We start from the raw sequence: 24,302 nt of genomic DNA on the forward strand, positions 1-24,302 counted from the left end.
ACTCATCCGTTTAAATTATATTAAGCCTTAAAGTTCTGCATAATTAAGGGCGTGGCCACTTGAGTGACAGGTGGACTGCAGCTCTGCTCCAGAGTGTAAAACTCGCTAGACTGTGAAGTTAGAAAAATGGCTTTAAAGATTTTTATTTGTCCAGAAAAAAAAATAATTATGGGTAGGACACTGGAGATTAGATGTTTTAATGAAAATGATCTCAAACTTAATTTTTACCACTATTTTGAAGTTATTGTAGGTACTCTGCCTTTGCACTGTCTGCAAAAAATGAGATGTCACACCAAGGCAAAAGGCAGTAGCTTCCACATTATATACAATATTTGGGTGCTGATCACCATTTACAGAATCATTATAGTAACATCTGTATAAAATCTAGTGATCATTGGCTAGGCTATAACATATAGTAATGTAATTAAAAAAAAATTTCTGATCGTAACAACCAGACAAAAATTTAGACGTGAGTGGATACCGTTTTGCAACTAATTTATTTGCAATGTTTGCTAACATTAAAGGATGCAAGACATACTTGGCCCAGGGCCGGAGTGGGACTCATTTTAAGCCCTGGAGTTTCTTGCCTTAGACTGGCGCACTTTGTTTTTTTTGTTTTTTTTACTGGCCTTTTCAGTGCCACCTTTGCGCTATCTATTATTTTTTGCTAGCATATCTCCAACAATTACTTTTTTTTTGAGCAAGGTTCCGCTGTCTTGGGAGTCAAAAGATGATTACATCATCATTGCCAATTAACATAAGAAATTGAAAATAAGGGACAATTGTGATTCTTTATCTTATTCTTTAAGAAAATAGTGTTTATTCTTTAAGAAAATAAGGGACAGCATAAGGGACGTTCCAGATATTTGTACTGTACCATAATGTAGGCCTAACTGCCTGCAGTTAAAAAGTTCTCAGAAATAATCACAATTGTTTTCCTTAACCTATTTATCTACAATTATTCTAAAAAGAATTTTAAATGTCATACAAAAAATATCATCGGCCTGAGTAAATTGTACCATTATAGAATTGTGACTTCACACATGTAATTGAGGTGAAAATACTGTGAAATTACAAATGGCATGAAATTTGAAAATCTAACAACTGAAGGTCTATGAAACGTCAGTCAATCAAGCATTTATTTATTTATTTTTTAAATAATGGCACTTAAAGTTTTGATCTAAAATATTATTGCAACTATAGCCTTTGAATGAATGAAAATGCATATTTTTCAATTAAAGAAAACTTAAGAGAGTGTGGGCCGCTTCTGGTGCTTGGATTTTTACTTCAATAATGAGGTCCAAGTTTAAGAATAGCCTACGCAAGAAAGAAAATAAGGGACGTTCCAAATATTTGTACTGTACCATAATGTACTTCACACGTGTAATTGAGGCAATGAAAATACTGTGAAATTACAAATGGTCTATACCATATGGTACAAACGTCAGTCAATCAAGCATTTTTTTTTTTAAACAATGGCACTTAAAGTTTTGATCTAAAATATTATTGCAACTATAGCCTTTGAATGAATGAAAATGCATATTTTTCAATTAAAGAAAACTTAAGAGAGTGTGGGCAGCTTCTGGTGCTTGGATTTTTACTTCAGTAATGAGGTCCAAGTTTAAGAATAGCCTACGCAAGAACTATATATATATATATTTTTTTTTGTAATGCATTTTTTCCCCTCTCTATTTAACAGCATTAACTTACAATGAAAGACCTCTTCCCTCGGGTAGATTAAATGTTTTCCTGCCGTGCTGGATGTTGGGCTCATGATCAATAAGTTGTTTGCATTCGCCCAAACTGATTTCATTGTTTCACAATTTCTGATATGAACTGGTGAAAATAATACTATGGCCTGTGAGAAAATAAATAAAAAGAGTGGGGCTGCTATGAGTGCAGGCAGCCTAGGAACAGCATAGTTCAACCCAGTGGCATGACAACACCGGCCCTCGCGGCCAAAAAACAGACCGGCCCACCGGGAATCCTCACGGTGCTCCCGTCTATCTAATTTGTTTGTCTAAAGAAGTGCCGACAGATGTATGAAACCCAAGTCACACCGTAATTTAAAAGCTCAGACTTTAATGTACAGTAAAAACAGGGGCAGAATACCGTATAACTCCAGGCTGGTACAGTAATACTGACGAACGGCTAAACAGATGCAGAGCACCGTAACTTAATTGGAGCGATCTAAAACAAAGTCAAAGAGCGGTAACTGATGATACGGTGTTCTGCCTTGGTTTCTCCTGGGCTTTTCTCCAAGATACTTATACACATGATCAAGGAGGTCATATATGTCCCAAAATTATCAATAACTCATTTCGATCAAAAACAAAGTTATGGTGTTTTGTCTTTGCACGGCAGCACTGCCGTCACCATAGACAGGCGTGGTTTCAGCAACTAGCGCCTCAGCTTCACCCACGTCCCGCCTTTTTGCCCATTTTCGATTATCCGGGAGTGACGTGCGGTGACGTGCTGCCAAGATGGCGGCGGTCGGCTCCACCCACTTTAGGCTTCAAAAATGCTCTTCTGAACCCTACGAGTGACGTCACGGACACTAAAGCGATTATCTCACGCAGCCATCTCCCGTCTCTCCTCTCTTCCCTCAGCAGAGCCTCTCGTTCTTGCCTCTCCTCCCGCTCCCTCTCCTGCATCTCTCGGAGGAGCTCATATAGGGAATCATTGGCCTCTATCCTCCTCCTTTTGGGGGTGACTCTAGGCTCCTCGCTCCTTTCATAAGTCAACACTGAGGGAGGTGAACACACTACTAGGGTTGGGTATCGATTGGGTTTTTTATGATACCGGTGCCAAATCGATACTTTTAAAACGGTACCGGTGCCTGAACCGATACTTTAAAAAAAAGAGCCACACAAAAAAAAAAACCGATGGATAACATTAAAGAACATTAGAAATATTTAAAATAAATATACATAGCATTCACATGCTCCTCGGATGCTCTCAGTTCCCGAGTTGTGCTTCCTTTACTCTAAGGCTAATAAATGTATTTCACGATCTGGGTCATTATTTCATACAAAACAATATTTAATACAAAACGACACATAATGTTTCTACTGTATCTCTGTCAATCACTCTGATATTTAGTTGAATTAGTGAATTGACTGAGTGCTGTCTGTCACCGTCTTTAATCAGTTCTGTGAATGACTGTATGGTATGCCACATGCACTGTAGCAACATGATCGTTTTATAAATTATGCGTTCATGTGTTAAGGGCTAGATTTTCGCTGGAGGAAACAGCTGTGGTGTGATGAGGGGTGAACGCAGTGAAAACTTTACAGTAGATGGGAAACCGATTGCTCCCTCGTGACCTTTTGTAAACTGTATTTATGACAAAGAACTTTTAAAAAATTTATTTTTATTTTTTGCAAATATGATTTATTCTGAAGCAATATTCTTATCAGTTTTCTATCAGCTGTGACATAAGTCTGAATGTTTTTTTATATTTAATCCAAGGGCATTTTTTACCTTTATAGAGGGCATTTTCCCTCTAACCTCATTAATACTTCATGTTTAATTTCTAATTGAACTTCATATGATGCGATTTCAATTGTTCCTTTCTCTTTGGAGTGTTACAAGCTCTTGGTGCATAAAGAAGATCTGTAAAGTTGCTTCCTTCGTCGATTGTCGTTCTCAAGCCCACCGCCTCTGCTCACTCTAGCCCCCGTGTGTTTCGTTGTGAAAGCGAAACTACTTAGTTTGGTCTTCCAAAAGAGGACACGACTAGAAATCATTGAGCAGTGTAGAGTAGCGCTTGTTGTTTGTTGTTTCTCCCATCACAAATGCAGACATGGTTTTATGTTTACGAGGCGCGATGCAACGCAACGCATAAAAAGACAGTATAAGTCATTATAATCTGTAATTATGTCCCCACTGGATGCAACAAATGCCTCGTTTATAATGTGTTTTAATGTTTTTGTCTCGTCGCTCCGGCCGGACAGGGCATCATCACAGTATGGTGAGGGACGTAACATTTCCGTCACACGCTTGAGGTATTCAGCCAATCACAACGCACTGGATAGCTGGCCAATCAGAGCACACCTCGCTTTTTAATATTCTACACCAATTTAATAAATAAATTTAAAAAAAGGTTACCCAGAGAACATCCGCAGAGTCATCAAATGTTTCTGCCTCCCCACAAAAGTAACACCGGTCACTTAGGTCATCTATGAGGTACAGTACAATGGACAAGGTATGATATTTTTTAGGTCAAATCTTCAAAACACTAATGAAAGTGATGCACAAAAAGCATGTCAGTAACATTTGTGGTAAAAAAAAAACATACCAGATTGGTCAAGCAGAGTTGATGCAATCTCCATTCTGAGTTGTGTTACGTCTTGTGGCGCATTGGAGAAGTCAATGTTGGTATTTTGCAAAATATGTTCTGCAAACTGGAAAAAGTTTAAAGAAAAAGAAAAATTAAACACAAATCCTCCTATTTCAATTAACATTTCATATGTCATAGGTCTTCAACCCTGCTCCTGGGGACCCACTGTTCTGCAAAGTTTATTTCCAACCTGCTTTAGCACACCTGGCCTCTGACTTGTCAAGTGATCCTGAAGACCTTGATTAGCCAGTTCAGGTGTGTTTGATTAGGGTTGGAGCGGAACTCTGCAGGAAAGTGGGTCCCCAGGAGCAATCACAACAAGAGAATATTAGTGCAAAAAGGGGATAAGGGAAAGCTCAAAGGAAACTGTTCTCCATCACAAACAAACCAATGGTGACACTCATTTACAATGCCCACTATGACCTCATAGTTTGCTGGGTCCACCTGAAAATAAAAATGTTATCAACACATTGCTAAGCAAAGCATCTAAGGCCTTTTGTACCGACAACACAAATTAATTTTACACATGGCCCGAACAAAATTAATATAAAAATTAATTAATAAAGCATTAATATATACAACAGACCTTGAGTCCCTGATATTTTCCATTCCACATGGCTGTTATAGCAAATGTGTCCATATGGAAGGCTTTCTCTGGTGAGGTCAAATTGTGCTGCCTCACTTTCAGTGTCAGATATGCATTTATTACCTTGGCAAACATTGGAAAATAAAACATTAATTCAAAATATTAATACACTACATGAAAACCTTATCTGACACAAAAAAACAAACAAACAAACAAACAAACAAACACATCAATAAAATATATACCTCACTCTCCAACTCCAACTTCCCAGGGCCGATCTGTAAAAAAATGGTAAAATAACTAATAGGGTCCCACTTTGGACAGCAGTACATGACTGTCATTTCCAGCCCAGGCACTTTTGATACCTACAGAAAAGAAAGCACTCACCACCTGACAAATATTAGAATTCAGACCAACATTGATCGATTACAACATGAGATTTTACATCAGCACTTACAGCTATGTACTGCCTCCTTGGCGTCAGCTGGTATAACTGTTGCTGTTGCCAGCGTAGTGGTGTGGGACACAGGAGAGGAAGTGGCATTGATAAATCCAGTGGAGACAGGGAAGAGGATGATTTGGGGGAGACACGGGGAGAAAGCTTTGGTGCAGTTCAGTGGTGTAACTACAGACAGTGCAGGCAGTGCAGCCGCACTGGGGCCCGTGCCGGGGGGGCCCGCAGCCCACGTGGGCCCTGCCCACATTGCAAGCGACTATATTAATATAAATTAATTATAAATGTACTAATAATAAAATACAATTAGTACCGAGATTCTTCACAGTACTGAATAAATACATAAATTCGCGTTGATTATTTGTGTGCTTTAGTGGTCTAGTGGTAGAGCTTTTGTCAAGCATTTCCGAGGTTCTGGGTTCTGTGTAGTTTTTTTTCTCTCATTAAATCCAAAGGTGTTCATCAGTAATTGTATATCGAGAGCAAAGACATGTTTGTGTGCATTTTATTTTGTGCTTTTACCAGAACAAAGCGTACGATCGTCTGTGTGAAGACTGCGCATTGTGCACGAGTGCCAAGAGAGAACTGATAACAGCAGCAACGAGCGTTCGCCATAACACATTCCAGCGATAGATCCCCTGTTATTTAACACAGACCAACGTTTTCAAATGGAGATGTTTCTTTAGGTACATCCGTGCGTGCCGCGAGATGTTGCAAAAAGTGGTGGGGGGTCGTGGGGACACACGTCCCACCCGTAAATAAAAATATAACAGAATGAATAGTCTTGTTTTATTTGTTATATGTCATTTCCACGACTTTCCAAAAGAGGAGAAAAATATTGAGATTGACATGTCAAATTTGCCGTCACTCCCTCAGGCGTTGTATAGAAACACCCTCGCAGCAGCGCTAATTATTTTTTGTCCTAACATTGTGATATGCTTGAACTGTTTTATATCTATATAATGATCTAGATAGTGAGGTCTACAGGTGTAGGTGAAGGGTTTTGTCCAGTTTCTTCATGTGGTCTTTTAAGTTGGGGTTCATCTAGAGTAAGTCTGTGGGGTATCCGGGGCATGTCTTCTTTAAATAATTTTAGGTGGTCTGTACTGATTTTGGAGTATATGTAACCCTTCTCATCCCTCAGATGTGCGCTCTTGTCTTTTAGGAGTATAATTTCATATGGTCCCACCCAGCTGCGCTCAAGCTTGCCCCCTTCCTCTGCTGGGTCCTTATGTTTTTCTGTAGTACCTTTTGGCCTTCAGAGAACGGTGCCTGATTTGCCACCCTCTGTCTCTGCTCCTGTTTTTTTTTTGGTTCTTAGACCAAACATTACTGCATCTAGGTACTCATCCCATTTTCCAGGTTGTGCATCCACGAGATTACACAAGGCTCTAGAGTCAGAACCAAAAGAAGTTGAAAGTTATCAGTAGCCTGATATATTACCTTGAATATTGTATTCCCACAAAGCCACCTGTTAATAAAGGTTCAGCTCTGAATGGTTCCATTTAGTTTTTCCACAAGCCCGTTAGTTTGTGGATGATATGGGGCACAGAGGCTTCTTTCCACACTGAGGAAGGCACAGAGTTCTTTATTGATCTGTTTGCAAAACATGCATAAGATTTGTAGGATTCTGATTTGCACAAAACATTTGGTTCATTGCATATTTTATGTACACAATTTTTCCATGCATACAAATTTGGTTCATTCAGCAAGCTACAAACCTGATTCTCAAACTCAGTGCCTTGGTCAGTGAGTATCCTCTTTGGTGCCCCAAACCTGTTAAAGAAATTGAAGATGCAGCGAGAGACAACTGCAGCAGTTTTATTTGGAATCACATAAGCCTCTGTCCATTTTGTGTAATAGTCAACCAGGACACAGATGTACTCATTTCCTTTGTTGGTCCTGGTGACTTTCCCCACTAGGTCCATACCCAGCAGTTCCAGAGGCTTGTCCACCTTAAACAGGAAAATAACAGCCTGCTGAAAAGGACAGCCTGCTAAATTGGCACTGGGCACACTGCAAACCCTGATATTCAGAAATAAGCACATGAGAAATGCAATCTAAAACAATCCATTTGTATCTCACAGCAAAGGTGAAAGGAATAATTTTATATTAACCCATTTATCAATGTCCACCCCCATTCCAGGCCAGTAGAATCTGGCTAAAATGGCAAGCTTTGTCTGTTCTGTTCCGCAGTGTGCTCTATAGGGGCTGGCATGGTATGGCAATTCTAAAAAGATTTGGTTGGCCTCTTTTTGCCCAACAACCACTTTTCTTCTCAACTCAACATTGTTTTTTGAGGAAATGTGGTAAAGTCTGCCATCTATTAAAACAGCATTATTGTTAGCAAAATCTAAAATAAAATAAACAAAAAGACAACTAGCAAAGATGTTCTGAAGGCCTAATGCAAGAAAATGATATTAAAGAACAGGTCATTTTTACCACTGTAATTGCTGGAAAGTCAATTTAGTATAGTTTATTGACAAGTATTAACTTTGTATCAAGTCTCACTGTCAGTAGCCTATATGAATATCACTTAGAGTAGTTTGCTTACCATCAACAAGTCTGCAAATGACATATTTATGCTCTTTTTATTATGTCAAACGGGTAAATGCCACGAGTTTTATAATTGAATGTTTCCTCAAACATTTTTGGATCCATTGTCACTTGCTGGCATTTTCATACAATCTGAACAATGTGGCATGGTCATGTCCCCAATTTATAGCTCCATTGATTAACTTGATTATTTGATTTCATTAGTGCCCTCTGAAATTAGGCTATGTGCCAGTTACTATAATTGGCGGTATATTTACCCTTGCATCTTGTATTGAGACCTTCTTGTGAAAACAATAACGTTTTGTAGTGTTCAAATTCAATATATGCCATGAAGTTATCAGTTAGAGGACTGATAGATTAATTATTATAATGTATTATAGTCTTGTATAGAAATGATAATATGAGGCGTCGAGTTTAGATGTCTGCACTGACAGATTAGGCTAAATTGTATATGTAAATTTCAACTACATAAACTCAGACATTAGACAAAAACAAAGGAACATTTGCAAGAATAATTAAAACCACAGAACATTAACGGGAGTGTGACAATAATTTTATTACGCTGCAGTGTAGCAAGACATTGGAAAGTAGCGCCAACACTTTTGTCCCTTTTCGCTTTCCGTATATCCAGTTGCGCTTCGGTGCCTCTGTGTAAGTTGTCAGCGGACACGCTTCGTAGAGGAGGAACAGGGATTCCAGAAGGGAACAGAATCGACTGCTACAGCGGCGATTCACAGACGATCAGCTTTAGTGAGAGTTTGATTCTGACATACAGATGTGTTTTCTGCTATTAAACTCTACACAGCCTTATTAAAGTGCCTGCTTTGTGATAATTGAGTGATGACGCCAAGATCACTTTAAAACATAAAATAATAGACTGTTACAATAACATGTTTGCATTTCCAGCATGAAATATCGGCCAGTTTGTCTTTCTCTCTCACTCAGTCTCTCTCCAGTTATGATACTGTGCTGAATCATGACATATGAATCTCTATATGCTGTGAGTTCAGTTTCATGATTACATGACAATCATCGCATGACAAGCGATGAAATGAAGCAGGAATCATCAGCACTGATTCAGAATGAATTCTCTTCACATCTGCATTATCCTCTATATGCAGTGAGTTCAGTTTCATGATTACATGACAATCATCGCATGACAAGCGATGAAATGAAGCAGGAATCATCAGCACTGATTCAGAATGAATTCTCTTCACATCTGCATTATCAGCTGCTGCTGACATTAGTCTAAGCTCTGTGTAATATTTCTGCCATATTTCAGCATTTTCATGTATATTTATTATTTACAGACCAAAAATGTCTAATCTGAGAAGCAATGTTTAGGGTTTGATATCAAGAATAAGGATTGCTGCTTCATAGAAGCTGCTTGATTTATCTATAGACTGATGAATATAACATGCAAATACGAGGCACGGCACCTTTTTCACTTTAAAAAATAAAATGTGCTGGAAAAATTAATGAATACACTGAAACTCGTTGTGGAGGAAGAGCAACTATTAAATATTTGACAAAGATGTCTCAGATTTCAGTTTTTTTTTTTTCACCAGCGCTTCAGCAATTAAAGATCAGTCGTGAAAATGATCATCATCAGATGTCGTAATCATTAGTTGATTTGTGCGCAGAGAAGCCGTCAGTGACGTCACGTTACAGCAGCAGAAACACATCAACCCTCTGAACAGGGATTCATGCTTTTCTCCTGCTGGTGAAGTGAAATGTTCAGTAAGACACAAAAGCGTTAGTGAGTTCAGATTCTGCCGATGGTCATGAGCTCTGGATCTCTGTTCATCTCAAAGGGGTTCAGTGGGTTCAGATCTGGCCTTTGTGCAGTTCTTCCACTGCAGTCAGTAAACCATCATTTTATGGACGTCAGAAGAAAAGGATCCTCCACAAACTGCTCTAGCTCAACGTCTGAAGCGCCACATTCTCTTGAATGTCATTGTGTGTGTAGCATTAAGCTTTGTTTTCACTGGAATCATAATCACAATATTATGTGTCATTTGTTCTCTTGTGTTTCTGTCACGATTTTTCACTGGAGTACCCATGATCTCCACCAGAGGGCACTCCATCCATGACTTTTACTATTCACCCAGGACACCCATAATGCTTTGCCTGGACTCATTAGCACCTCATCAGTCACACACTATAAGAATGGCACACACACACAGTGTCTCAGTCAGCTCCCGAGCTCGTGAATCAGTAGATCGTGTTCACGAATTCGGGCACTGGTAAGTTCCCTGACTCACTGCACGTTGGGACAGTGATCACTCGAATTCCAGTGACATGATTACGTACAACGTCAATGGACAACATAATAGAACGTCATCACTGGAATTAATAAACGACAGGCAGGACCAATCTAATTTTTTTAATATTTTTTATTCTTTTTAAACACATTGTTCTGTTATATGTTCTTACAACATTTCAGTCGAATATTGATTATAAATGTTAATTAGATGTGTTCAATTCCTGTCTAGCGATGTGTGTTTATGTTGAAATATACTAAAAAACGGTTTGTCTTTTCAAATCTTCTATTGCGCGTCATTATATATATCGAGTTGGCTTGTGTGGTTTATGTTTCACGCTTCAGAATGTGACGTTATTTCCGGTAAGGGAGCATATTGAGCAGCGATGCTCCCTAGTTTTTGCGGTGCATTGTGGGATTTTTCAGGGAGCGAATGTTCCAGTGCATTGGAAGGATTTCGCGATTGAGACAGCCCTTAAAATGGCTGACTCCCTGATCAGTGCCCTGACTACTGAACAAGGGAGCTGATTAAGACGCACCAACTCTCACACCGCTGATGACTGTTAAGCCTGTAGTGTTCCCGTGTTCTCCTTGTTCCTTGTTTCTGACCCTGGACTGTTTCCTTGTTTCTTCATTGTTTGTTTACTGCCTGCCCTGACTATTGCCTGTGTATTGGATTACCCTTTTGCCTGTGCCTTGGATATTACTGTTTGCTGGTGTTTTGACCCTGCTTGTCTGACCACACTTTTAATAAAGCCTTGCTTTTGGATCCTCCTGACGTTACAGTTTCCATATGCAGGTCTGAAGTCAGTTTGTCATTATGGAGAACAGAGAGAGCGGTGAGAGATCTTCATCTGCTGATCCCAGCTGTGTGTCTCTGAAGAGTGACGAATCCATGGGCCTTCCTCTTAAATTCAGTGTTGATCCAGTGACCTCTGACCCCAGGTGAGAAATGAATCCAGTAATAGAAACATATTATTAAAAACATAAAATTGAAGTCTTCTGTGCTTCACAGTCTTCATATGTTTTTCAGCACCGTGTAAAACAAAGAAATCAGAAACACACAAGAGATGAAAAAGCCACAAGCTTGTTTAAATTATTTAAACCAAAAGTATAGCTTAAGTTGAAGACTAATGTTATCATATAATCTACACTACACTGCATGTTATATGTGACCCTGGAGCACAAAACCAGTTATAAGGGTCAATTCATCTGAATCATCTGAAGGCTGAATAAATAAGCTTTCCATTGCTGTATGGTTTGTTAGGATCGGACAATATTTGGCCGAGATACAACTATTTGAAAATCTGGAATCTGAGGGTGCAAAAAAATCTAAATATTGAGAAAATCATCTTTAAAGTTGTCCAAATGAAGTTCTTAGCAATGCATATTACTAATCAAAAATTAAGTTTTGATATATTTACGGTAGGAAATTTACAAAATATCTTCATGGAACATGATCTTTACTTAATGTCCTAATGATTTTTGGTATAAAAGAAAAATCGATAATTTTGACCCATACAATGTTTTTTTTGACTATTGCTACAAATATACCCCAGCGACTTAAGACTGCTTTTGTGGTACAGGGTCACATATGGTTTCACATGTTTATGGTTAAATGGTGTGTGTGTGTGGCAGACAGAATATGCTGGTGGTCATTAACAAAATCATGTTAAGATGATTTAAAGTAGCCTATGTATAGTTTGTTGAAGCATATTTGTCATACAATCTACACTACACTATATGTTAAATTGAGAGAGAGAGTGTGTGTGTGTGTGTGTGTGTGTGTGGGAGAGACAGCAGGGTTTGCTGACAATCATAAACAAAAGCTTGTAACATGAGGGTGATCAGAGGAATCACAATCAGCAGTGACTCAGTTACTCATTAGAAACACAGACGGTGTGAAACAGCCATTAGAGACAGACTTATAATAAATGAAACAGCAGACACAACTAAAGGAAGAATGATTTCTGTGTGTTTTGTCAGTATCTGGCGTCAGAGATCTTCATCTGCAGATCCCAGCCGTGTGTCTCTGAAGAGGGACATATCATTGGATGCTCCTCCTAATTTCAGTAATGAACCAGTGACCACTGACCCCAGGTGAGGATAAATATGTGGTGGTGGTTTAACTGATCTAGTGAAACTTGGAGACTTAAAAACACAGAGAAATTAAATGCATGTGTAAATGAATATTAGTGCTGTACTTCACTCTGAAATCCAGTACATCAGACTGTATACCTTTTGGCAATTTGGTAAGCACAAAAAGCCATATTGCGATTTTCAAATTTTAGTTTGTTTTTCAATGCATGAGCAACAAAAACAATAGCACAAAATAGCACAGCTTTAGAGACCATTTATGTTATTATGAGAAGTGTAAAAGGGTCAAAGACGAAAAGGGTGTTTCAAGCACTAAAAAAATAAGTGTAATACAGCTTTAAATTTAGTTTTTTCCACATATTTTTATGGACCACTCTACAAGTCAGTCCCTCGTAAGAGTTTCTGATGATGTTAGTGATTTTCTCCGGCACCCCGTAATGTCTAAGCAGCCTCCAAAGTGATGCCCTGTCCACGCTATTGAACGCTTTCTCGAAGTCAATAAAATTGACGTACAGGGATGAGTTCCACTCGAGAGACTGATCCAGGATGATGTGCAGAGTTGCGATCTGGTCCGTGCATGATCTATCTTTGCGAAAGCCAGCCTGTTGGTTTCGTAGCTGGGGGTCGACAACGTCCTTCATCCTTTCCAGTAGAATCCTGTTAAAAACCTTCCCTGGGATGGATAGTAGTGTAATCCCTCTGTAGTTAGAACAGGAGCTCAAGTTGCCTTTCTTTGGTATCTTAATGAGATGACCCTCTCTCCATTCTGTGGGTACTTGTTCTTCTTCCCAGATCTTCTTAAAAAGGGGATGGAGCATCTCTACTGTAGTCTCTGTGTCAGTCTTTAATGCCTCTGCTGGAATACTGTCAGGTCCTACTGCCTTACCGCTTTTCGATTTCTTAATGGCTTTACAGATTTCTTCCTTTGTTGGTGCACTACAGTCTACTGGCAAATCTCTATCTGCTGGTTGGATATCTGGTGGGTCCTGTGGGGCTGGCCTGTTAAACAGCTCCTCAAAGTGTTCAGCCCATCTTCTCTTCTGTCCTTCATCATCATTTATCTGTTTTCCTGGTCTTTCTGGTTTACTAAACTTTCTGGTGGTTGCATACAAGTTCAATTCAATTCAGTTCAAGTTTATTTGTATAGCACTTTTCAAGATACAAATCGTTGCAAAGCAGCTTTACAGAAAATTAAGTTTCTACAATATATTTAGTAGTAGCTTGTCAGTGGTGACTGTCAAATTGATGTACATATGGCAGAAATGTACGGTAAAATTCAGTTAATGACGTAATCAAACAGATGATGAACACTATTAACGGCATTGATTATATGTTGCAATCAAAATTTTATCAAAATTTGGTAGTTTATGTTGTTTCAGGGTTGGCATCATCTGAGGTCCTCTGAAGGGGTTTGCATCATCTCTTCTCAGGTGTTCGGTCCTCTCAGGTCTTTGTAAGGGCTGGTTCCAGACTGAAGTTTGTGTAATTCAATCCCTGATGTCAATCCCGTGGCAGAAACAGATAAACAAATAGAGACATAATTAGCGTAGCTGCTGTTCCAACCAAGCAAAAATGATTTGTTCAACCCAAGCTAAGGAATAATAATGTGCATTTGATCAGCTATAACTGCAGTACAAGATTATGAGATGCATTATTTGTCCAGTCTAGAGGTTATGAATGCATGAACTAGCTTTTCTGCATCAGAAACAGGTAACACGTTTCGTAACTTGGCAATGTTTCTAAGATGGAAGATTGCTGTTTTTGTAGCATGGGAAATATGATTTTCAAAAGACAAGTTGCTATCTAATATAACACCCATATTTTTGTAGAGGAAGTAACAGTACATCCGTCTAGTTGCAAATTGTAATCTAAGAGATTCTGTGTACTGTTTTTTGGTCCAATAAGTAATATCTCTGTCTTGACCAATAATTTTCTCCTATTGAATTTGGATGTCCAATCATTTACATTTTTAATACACTCTATTAGCTTAGATAATTTAGAAGTTTCATCTGGTCTTGTTGAGATATATATAGTTGAGTATCATCAGCATAACAGTGGAAACTAATCTACTGGTGATAATTGAGATGACTCCCCATTTAAATAAACAAAGTGGAAGTGATGAGACAGGTAGGATCTAAACCATCTTAAAGCCTGCCCTTGTATACCCATATAGTTTTGTAGCACAAGTCTTTCATGTTTCTATTTCTGGCTGCTTCTTCTGCTTCTGCTATTAGGGTCTCTACATAGTTCTTTTTATCTGCTTTTATACTTTTCCTGACACTCTTGTTTGCTTGTGTATATTGTTCCTGTGCCTTGGCTTTCTCTGCACGTGTGCGGCTGTTGTTTATTTCCGCTTTCTTCTCTTTTCTATGTTCTATTTTCTTCATTGAGTCTTCCGAGATCCACTCCTTGTGATTGTACTTTAGTGGGCCCAAGACTTCTTGGCAGGTTTTCTTCATCGCCTCATTCACCGTCTTCCATTTCTTGTCTACTGTTTCCTCTTCATCATCTTCTTCCATTTGTTCTGGCTGAACTTGAAATTTGTTCGCGAGTGTCATTCCTCCAGTTTGGTTGAATCCCTCAGAAGTGCTGTGTTGAATCTATATCTCCGATTTGACGCCCTTGTCCAATTTCCCCTAAGTTTCGCTTTACACGGGCGACAAGGAGATGGTGGTCCAAAGCAACATCAGCACCTCATCCGACACGCACATCTTGGAGGGGCATCACTACCCGGCTTCATACCATCTCCCGCCAGAGATCCATCCTCTCCCAGAACCGATAGGTCAGTTGAAATCCTTGTTGGTGTTTCTGTAGCAAGGTCTTTTTTACGGGGAGGGGTTGCTAGCCCTTCGCCCAACCCTCCTCCTTTTACATCTGGGCTTGGGACCGGCAATGGCAGTAATTATTGGCAAGCAATTATTCTGACAATTGCAATCCTCAATACCTCAAAATGATTTTTCCTTGCTAAAGGCACGTTTACACCAAGTACGATAACTATAATGATAAAGATATAGTTAAAAAAATAATTCTAAATACAAAAGAGCAGATTCCACAGCACAACTAATGCTAACTGCACAGAGAAATGATATTGTTGGAATCTGAGAGCGAATTTTTTTAACAGCTGATGAATGATAAAAGCATTGACAGCCAATCAGAATCCACTCCACTTTAAAGAGCTCGAGCATTTAAAGCGGCAGATGATAAACCTGCAGCGCATTCTTAGAATGAACAAGGCTATCGTTCATTGGTGTGGAGGCTTGCATAGTTACTGTTATAGTTATCTTTATAGTTATTGTTCTTGATGTGCACAGGCTTTAAAAGTGCCACCCAAGCTACTGGGTCCGCACTTACTTTATTAGCTTTTTGGCTTTTTACAGTGCCTAGCAGCTCTCTCTGTTTTTAGGCATCTAAAATTAATCAATAACACAAATTAATCAATACAAAAATGCATTCAAATATTTAAATTTAAGTTTAACACATATTTGTCAATGTTGCACATTCATCATTTATCTGTAATATGATTAAGATGCTGAAATTGTTATTTTAACAGTGATACTGTCATTCAGTGTGATGGATGACACTGAATGACAAAAGCATTACCCTAAATCCTGGATCCTGGACATTCTAACCGGAAGACCTCAGTCAGTCCGTGTTGGCCACAACACCTCCAGCACTACCACACTGAGCACAGGCGCCCCACAAGGCTGTGTGCTCAGCCCGCTGCTCTTCACGCTGCTGACCTACGACTGCACTGCCAAGTTCAGCTCCAACCACATCATCAAGTTTGCTGATGACAGGTTTAACTGTGGTTGGTTTAATCAGCAAAAATGATGAAGCCTGTCTCTCAATGTGAGTAAGACAAAGGAGGTTGTGATGGACTTCAGGAGAAACTCTGTTGACCACCCCCCACTGACCATCGACAGCTCGACTGTGGAGAGAGTCAGCAGCACTAAATTCCTTGGGGTGCACATAACAGAAGACCTCACCTGGACCACCAACACTACATCTCTCATTCCTGCGCCTACTTAAAAGAGAAGGTCTCCCTCCACCCATCCTCACCACGTTCTACAGGGGAACCATTGAGAGTGTGCTGACCAGCTGCATCACTGTCTGGTACAGGAACTGCAGTGCTGCTGACCGCAAGACTCTACAGTGGACAGTGAACACAGCTGCAAAGATCATCGGTGCCCCTCTCCCCTCCATCCTGGACATTTTCCTTACACGATGCTCCAGCAAAGCCAACAGTATCGTGAAGGACCCCACCCATCCCTCCCACAGTCTCTTCCAGGTCCTACCATCAGGAAGACGGTACCGGAGCATCAGAGCCCGCTCCGCCAGACTGCTCAACAGCTTTTTCCCCCAGGCTGTGAGAGCCCTGACCTAAAATCGCCCCGCCCTCCTCTGAAACCCCACACACCCCCCTACCTCCTGAAACATGGACCATCTCACCAACCTTACCACATCACAAAAAACTGTCTGAAACAATTCGAAGTGTGCTACAGGGCCTGCACAAACCACCTGTAGAAACACACTCTCCTCTATGCGCACTAGACACTTTTCACACACACTGCTTTGTGTACATAATCCCACAAAAGACTCCGTAATAGGTGTGTTTACATGCGCATGCACTACAAATCATCTGCACTGTTCCCCAGCCAGCTGCTTGACTTACGATGTTTCAAGGACTTAATAAGATAACACAAATGTTTACTTGTGAATGCACCAAAAATCATATTGCACTACTTGCTTCTTGACCTTAAAGAGCAGGTCATATGGGTTTTCCAAAAATAGCTCTTTTGCAGTTTGTAAGGTAGCTATCCTCCTACATTAGCATAATCCCCGCCTGCCCACGAAATACGAACACTTTCTGTGTCGAGAAGATGCTGTGTTCCACGATACCACAGCAATACAATTCGAACCTTTTGTTGTGTGCTCGTCATTTTGCAGAGGACTGCTTCTGTAATCTTGGTGAGTGCAATGCGGGATTTGCTAAACGCTTGTCAATAATAACAATGAATGCAATAAAATTGCTGTCACATCACGTAAAGTACCACATACAAAGTTTAAATTTAGCACTGAGAAACGTCCTGGTTTGTGCTCTTCATTTTACCGAGGACTGCTTCTCTAATCTTGCCTTTTATATTCGTTGGCTTCTAATCTTCTTTAGTTGGACCAACAAGCGTCTCCGAACCACAACCTGTAAGTACGATTGATATTTCCAGGTAAAGCACAATATTACTGTTTTACTAAAATAGTTCTGATAATTCTCTGTGAACCCACTATTTCTTAAGAATGTGTTGATTAATGTAGACTGTCGTTGTTCTAATTACTTCGATTAATAATAAAGAATGTAGTGTAGCGCACAGACTTTATAGTCATTGTGAAAGTGCTGTTTATGTAGTTATAGAGTTAATGCAGAGAGTAAAAGACCCGGTAGAGAGAAACGAGTTAGTTAGGCTGGTGTGCATGTGATACAGCTGTTCTGCGTTATAATTAAAGATTAAGACACGGGGCGTCTTTTGTCTGTCATTCTTCAGACATTACAGTAGACATATTTTGGTTTTCAAACTGTATTGTTTCATCAGTTAGTCGCAATAGCACTCGACTAACGTATTCACCATTATTGTTTTGTTAAGTGTTCACAGTTTAGCAGCTAAACTTTAGCTGTGGGCACGATTCGCTTGCATAAGTGTTAAACAAAATGTTTTTATGTCATTATTTTAAGAACTGATTGGAGCACTATATTATTGTTTTAGATAAAAGCGTCTGCTAAATGCATAAATTATTGTTTTATGTAAAGGTGCAAGCTAGGGTTGCCAGGTTGTCACAACAAAATCCGCCCAATTGCTACTCCAAACTAGCCCAATCGTGTTTCGAGGGTGGTCCCCCTTTAAAAATCACGTTCTGGGGTGTAAAATACACGCTTTCAGTTGGGGTTCCCCTGGTAAATTCGCATTCCGGTGCCTAAATATGACGTTATTGGGTTGCTACAACCTGCGACATCAAAAACAACCTTGGCAACACAGATGGTAGCGCTCGCTAACTTGCTCAAGCGCTCCTCTTTGTGCCAATCACAACAGGCTTGGCCAGCTGACCAATCAGAGCAGAGTAGGCTTATGGAAGGGAGGGGTTTACAGACATTTCGCTCAGAACTGAATCGAAATCATGGACAAATGACTCTATGTATAAATGTATATTCTGGGAAAATTACAGTGTTTTCTGACCTTAGATGCATTTAAACCTGTTGTAGGGGACTCCAACACAATATTAGGACACTTTACATGATATTATGCAAAAGAGGTATTTAATTAAAGAGCAGGTCATATGTTTTTTTTTAGTTATTATATAAAGTACTTGTATAGTCTATCTTAGGTTATGTGTATGTATAGTCAACTATTTATAGTATATGTATAGTTAGATTACCGCTTCAGAAAGTTAGCTATGTAGGTTTAAAAATTGTTCTTACGTCTAGTGTTGTATGTTTATATGTATGTTTATTTATGTAGCACCGTGGTCCTGTGAGACACGACATTTCGTTCCACTGTATGTCCCCACATGCAGCAGAATGACAATAAAGCTCAACTTGACTCGACTTGACTTGACTTAAATGATGAACCTTCTACTTCCGCTTATATTGCAGGCAATCAACTGCCACCTATTTCAAAAACTGTTCTTAGCCAGTAAAATTTATCACAATTATTTACAACATCTACTTATTCTTCAAAAAATCTAACAATAAAAGTGTTTTTTTGGCATTTCACTGAATGTCATGTGTTTTTGTAACTTCGGATACCACACCCATGAAAAGGTGGAATTAACAAATATTTAAGAGCAATAAATTCACTTTTCTGCAGCACCACACAGTCTTTCAGGAGCCATTTGATGATGTCACAGACTGCTGTATGACTATCAGATTGTATTTGATTTCAGAATGGCTTCTTGTTCCTGTTACACCGAATGACCTCTGACAAACTGCATTTTCGGGACAAAAGTCCCCTGGTTATTTCATAACTTTAAAAAAACAATAAGACATAGTCCTTTTAACATAACACAGCCAACACTTATTTGAAAATGCCAAGCCGACCAATGTATTTTTTAAGTTGGTATTCTATATGTTTATTTAAAGATGTAATGGTAAAATCAAAGTCTGGACCATTACACTGAATGACAATTATTCACTTTGGTGAAAATAAAATGTCAAAATATGGGGGAAATAATGTTCCAAAGTTATTTGAAATATGAAAGTAGACCCTTTACTTGCATTTGACATGTATTTTTATGTATATAAAATTACTTTTGTAAACTTAAAACGTATAATAAAATTTATATCAAAAATAAATAAATAACTATATACATCCAGGGAGAGAACATGTGTCCTAATTCAATTCCATCCAGAATAACCTCAAATGACCTTCATTATGTATATAGATATTAAACAGTACATGCATATTTGCAAACATGTACATATACACACACAAGCATATATTATATTACATGTATCTATCTATATATTGATCATCTTTGTAAACGTAATTTTATGCGGACACCAAAATGGTGACGTCTTGTCTTTGACCCAAAAATATTTTTAGTTCATTATGAAAGGGGCAAAAAAGATTAGTCATTAATGGAAAACACTGGATATAAGAAAATTATTGACTAACAGAACCTGTGATGTCAGCTTGAGCTTTTTTCATAATTGTATTGTCTTTTGTTGTTGTTGTTTCAGCAGAGTGGAGGGAGTCTCACGCTTACAGTTTAGACCCTCGGCCTCTTGTCCGACCAGCAGCTTCACTCCCACTAAAGCGTCCCTGAATAGATGCACCCGATCAGTGAATGCTGAACTACAGAGAGTCAAAGACCAGCACAAAACCAGCATGAGGAGCAAGTATGAGAGATTATTTGAGGGACTGAAACTCCAGGAGAATGAAAGCCTCCTGAACAGCATCTACACACAGCTCTACATCATAGAGGGAGAGAGAGAAGGAGTGAATAAAGAACATGAGGTTTTACAGATGGAGAAAACAGCCAGAACACAACACTCACAAGACACTCCAATCTACTGCAATGACATCTTTAAAGCCTCAGCTGAAGCAGGATCTGAGGAGAAAGAGCAGATCAAGACTGTTCTTACTAAAGGCATCGCTGGAATCGGAAAAACCGTCTCTGTGCAGAAGTTCATTCTGGACTGGGCCGAGGGAAAAGCCAATCAGGATGTAGATTTCATGTTTGTGCTTCCATTTCGAGAGCTGAACTTGATCCGAGATCATCAGTACAGTCTTCACAGACTTCTGCTGGACTTTCATCCTGAACTTCAAGATCTGGACTCACAGATTTATGAGGAGTGTAAAGTTGTGTTCATCTTTGATGGTCTGGATGAAAGCAGAATCACACTGATGTTTTCAGACGCTCAGAAAGTTTGTGATGTGACTGAGACTTCATCAGTGGCTGTGTTGATGTCAAAGCTCATGAAAGGAGAGCTGCTTCCCTCTGCTCTCATCTGGATCACCTCCAGACCAGCAGCAGCCAATCAGATCCCCTCCAAATACATCAACCGTCTGACAGAAATTCAGGGATTCAATGAGCCTCAGAAGGAGGAATATTTCAGGAAGAGAATCAGTGACCAGCATCAAGCCAGCAGAATCATCTCACACATCAGAAGAGCAAGAAGCCTCCACATCATGTGCCACATCCCCGTCTTCTGCTGGATCTCATCCACTGTGCTTCAGAAGCTCCTGGAAGAAGATCTGAGTGCAGAAATCCCTCAAACTCTGACTGAAATGTACATCCACTTCCTGCTGATTCAGATCAACATGAGGAACCAGAAAATACAACACATCAGATGAGGGCAGAAGAAGACTGGTACCAGCCGTGATCAACTGCAGAAAAGCTCTGTGAGTGTTTAATTATTAGCAAATGAATAATCATGTTTAAAGAAGACCTATTATAAGCCACGTTGAGTATGTTTCAGAAATATTATGCTTAATCCCATAACCATGTTAGATCTTTGGTGGAAACGTCTCAGGTTACGTATGTAACCATGGTTCCTTGAGAAGGGAACGAGACACTGCGTCCTCTAGGGGTCGCTATGGGGAATGCCTTCAGCGTGACCCGTGTCTGAAGCATACATCTAAAAACAACAATATCATTGGCCGGCGACAGCCTATGACGTCATTACCCTGTGCGATCACAGTATAAAAGGGCGCCGGGATAACACATCATCCGCTTCTTCATCTGAAGCTTTTTTCCGCAGCATGGCAAGGAAACTAGAGGACGCAGTGTCTCGTTCCCTACTCAGGGAACCATGGTTACATAACATGTGTCCTAATTCAATTCCATCCAGAATAACCTCAAATGACCTTCATTATGTATATAGATATTAAACAGTACATGCATATTTGCAAACATGTACATATACACACACAAGCATATATTATATTACATGTATCTATCTATATATTGATCATCTTTGTAAACGTAATTTTATGCGGACACCAAAATGGTGACGTCTTGTCTTTGACCCAAAAATATTTTTAGTTCATTATGAAAGGGGCAAAAAAGATTAGTCATTAATGGAAAACACTGGATATAAGAAAATTATTGACTAACAGAACCTGTGATGTCAGCTTGAGCTTTTTTCATAATTGTATTGTCTTTTGTTGTTGTTGTTTCAGCAGAGTGGAGGGAGTCTCACGCTTACAGTTTAGACCCTCGGCCTCTTGTCCGACCAGCAGCTTCACTCCCACTAAAGCGTCCCTGAATAGATGCACCCGATCAGTGAATGCTGAACTACAGAGAGTCAAAGACCAGCACAAAACCAGCATGAGGAGCAAGTATGAGAGATTATTTGAGGGACTGAAACTCCAGGAGAATGAAAGCCTCCTGAACAGCATCTACACACAGCTCTACATCATAGAGGGAGAGAGAGAAGGAGTGAATAAAGAACATGAGGTTTTACAGATGGAGAAAACAGCCAGAACACAACACTCACAAGACACTCCAATCTACTGCAATGACATCTTTAAAGCCTCAGCTGAAGCAGGATCTGAGGAGAAAGAGCAGATCAAGACTGTTCTTACTAAAGGCATCGCTGGAATCGGAAAAACCGTCTCTGTGCAGAAGTTCATTCTGGACTGGGCCGAGGGAAAAGCCAATCAGGATGTAGATTTCATGTTTGTGCTTCCATTTCGAGAGCTGAACTTGATCCGAGATCATCAGCCCTGTGCGATCACAGTATAAAAGGGCGCCGGGATAACACATCATCCGCTTCTTCATCTGAAGCTTTTTTCCGCAGCATGGCAAGGAAACTAGAGGACGCAGTGTCTCGTTCCCTACTCAGGGAACCATGGTTACATACGTAACCTGAGATGTTCCCTTTCGAGGGAACGAGACACTGCGTCCTCTATGGGTCGCTATGGGGAACAGTATACCCACGCCACCATGCTGAGGGGAGTGGATGCCAGAAAACGATGGCGAGCACTAAGTACCAACTCTTACCATAGCCATGGGAGTTGCCCCAAAGGATGTCTTGACGGCTGTCAGTGACATTATCCCCTTCGGCCAACTAGGGCAGAGCTCAAGGCTTGGAATCAGAAGAAAAAGATTACTTTAAGGGGATACGGCCAGGTGTCTAAAAAACCACACCAGACCCTGGCCTGTCAACCAGGGGACCTAGCTTCTGAATAAACCTGCTGAAAGAACTGACTCGACAGATCTTAGGTAGCAACACCCTGCTCAGAAATGTATCAACAGAGATACATTATTTGAGTGGAGCCCAAGGCGAAAACTGGGGCCTAAGCCAACTCAGAGAAAGGGAACGAGACTGACAGCACGTAACCCTTACCATACAGGATTTTAGAAAGTGCGCAGAATGCTTAGCGTGCACACTTACCACAATGTGGATTTTAGAAAGTGCACAGAGCTTAGCGTGTGCACTTACCATAGCATGGATTTAGAAACACCGTTGCTTAAAGGGTTAGTTCACCCAAAAATTTTAATTAACCTGTGTTTTACTCACCCTCAAAGCATCCTAGGTGTATGTGACTTTCTTCTTTCAGACGAATCCAATCGGAGTTATATTAAAAATTGTCCTGGCTATTCCAAGCCTTTCAATGGGGGTAAGCGGGTGTTGGTTGTCAACAGTTCAGAGGACGTGAAATAAAGTGCGCGCATCCGTAATATAACGTCCCTCACACGGCTCCGGGGGGTGAATAAAGGCCTCCTGTAGCGAATCCATTCCGAATTTTTGTAAGAAAAATATCCATATTTCAAACGTAATAAACACTTTTTTTCTCACTTCCACTGACTGTTGTATGCACATTTATGGACATTTATGCAGTAAGTATTTAATCTGTAAAACCGTAAAATGACACTAAATACACAGATATATGGAGAGGATCCTCTGAGGTTCATAATTCAAAACTCAAAACTCTCAGGTTCATAATTTAAAACTCAGCAAAACATTGCTACATTTTTCAATGTGTGAATATTTGAAGCAAAGAAACAGTCAAGAGCTCATCTGATCTCTGATTTTAATGAACCGGAATGATAAAATTATCAGATTATCTCCTCACACTCATGATGTAATGTGATTCAGGCTGGAATGTTAAACATATTTTGTTCCAGGTTCCTAAGAACAGACATTTCATTATTTTATTTGTTAATATTTCATCTCTTCTAGTCTTGCTGGCTGTAATCTCACTGCTCAGTGTTGTGAGAGTTTGTCATCAGCTCTACAATCCTCAAACTCTGTCCTGACAGAGCTGGACCTGAGTAACAATGACCTGCAGGATTCAGGAGTGAAGCTGCTCTCTGATGGACTGAAGAGTCCAAACTGTCAGCTGCAGATACAAAGGTTTGAATTTCACATTCATTTTTATTAATTTGTTTTAAAGAATGAACTAATGTCAAGTCACTTTTCACAGTCCAGGGATTTTCTAAACTGCTTTACTGAATATTGTTCCTTAATGTTTTAAAGTCAGAGTGAGCAGCCAAATGTAAAAAAAAA

General features: G+C 39.7%; 2 protein-coding genes across 2 annotated transcripts in view; one reads left to right on the plus strand and one right to left on the minus strand.

Annotated features, from left to right (window-relative positions):
- Positions 1 to 5,472, minus strand: part of LOC107655766 (uncharacterized) — an 11,235-nt gene extending 5,763 nt beyond the window's left edge. The window contains exons 1-6 of the mRNA XM_016443344.1: positions 5,386 to 5,472; positions 5,174 to 5,206; positions 4,929 to 5,051; positions 4,727 to 4,786; positions 4,301 to 4,439; positions 4,111 to 4,181 (exon numbers count right to left, since the gene is read on the minus strand). Of these exons, the coding sequence (XP_016298830.1) occupies positions 4,111 to 4,181; positions 4,301 to 4,439; positions 4,727 to 4,786; positions 4,929 to 5,051; positions 5,174 to 5,206; positions 5,386 to 5,472 (513 nt within the window). The remainder of the gene's footprint in view (positions 1 to 4,110; positions 4,182 to 4,300; positions 4,440 to 4,726; positions 4,787 to 4,928; positions 5,052 to 5,173; positions 5,207 to 5,385) is intronic.
- The window catches only part of LOC107655767 (NACHT, LRR and PYD domains-containing protein 3-like), a 33,642-nt gene extending 12,501 nt beyond the window's left edge, over positions 1 to 21,141 (plus strand). The window contains exons 2-5 of the mRNA XM_016443345.1: positions 10,988 to 11,146; positions 12,188 to 12,301; positions 14,940 to 15,080; positions 20,025 to 21,141. Of these exons, the coding sequence (XP_016298831.1) occupies positions 11,022 to 11,146; positions 12,188 to 12,301; positions 14,940 to 15,080; positions 20,025 to 21,141 (1,497 nt within the window). The 5' untranslated portion in view covers positions 10,988 to 11,021. The remainder of the gene's footprint in view (positions 1 to 10,987; positions 11,147 to 12,187; positions 12,302 to 14,939; positions 15,081 to 20,024) is intronic.
- Positions 21,142 to 24,302: the final 3,161 nt, after the last annotated feature.

The sequence above is a fragment of the Sinocyclocheilus anshuiensis genome, unplaced genomic scaffold, assembly GCF_001515605.1.
Source record: "Sinocyclocheilus anshuiensis isolate Anshui unplaced genomic scaffold, SAMN03320099.WGS_v1.1 scaffold1611, whole genome shotgun sequence".
Classification (NCBI taxonomy): Eukaryota; Metazoa; Chordata; class Actinopteri; order Cypriniformes; family Cyprinidae; genus Sinocyclocheilus; species Sinocyclocheilus anshuiensis.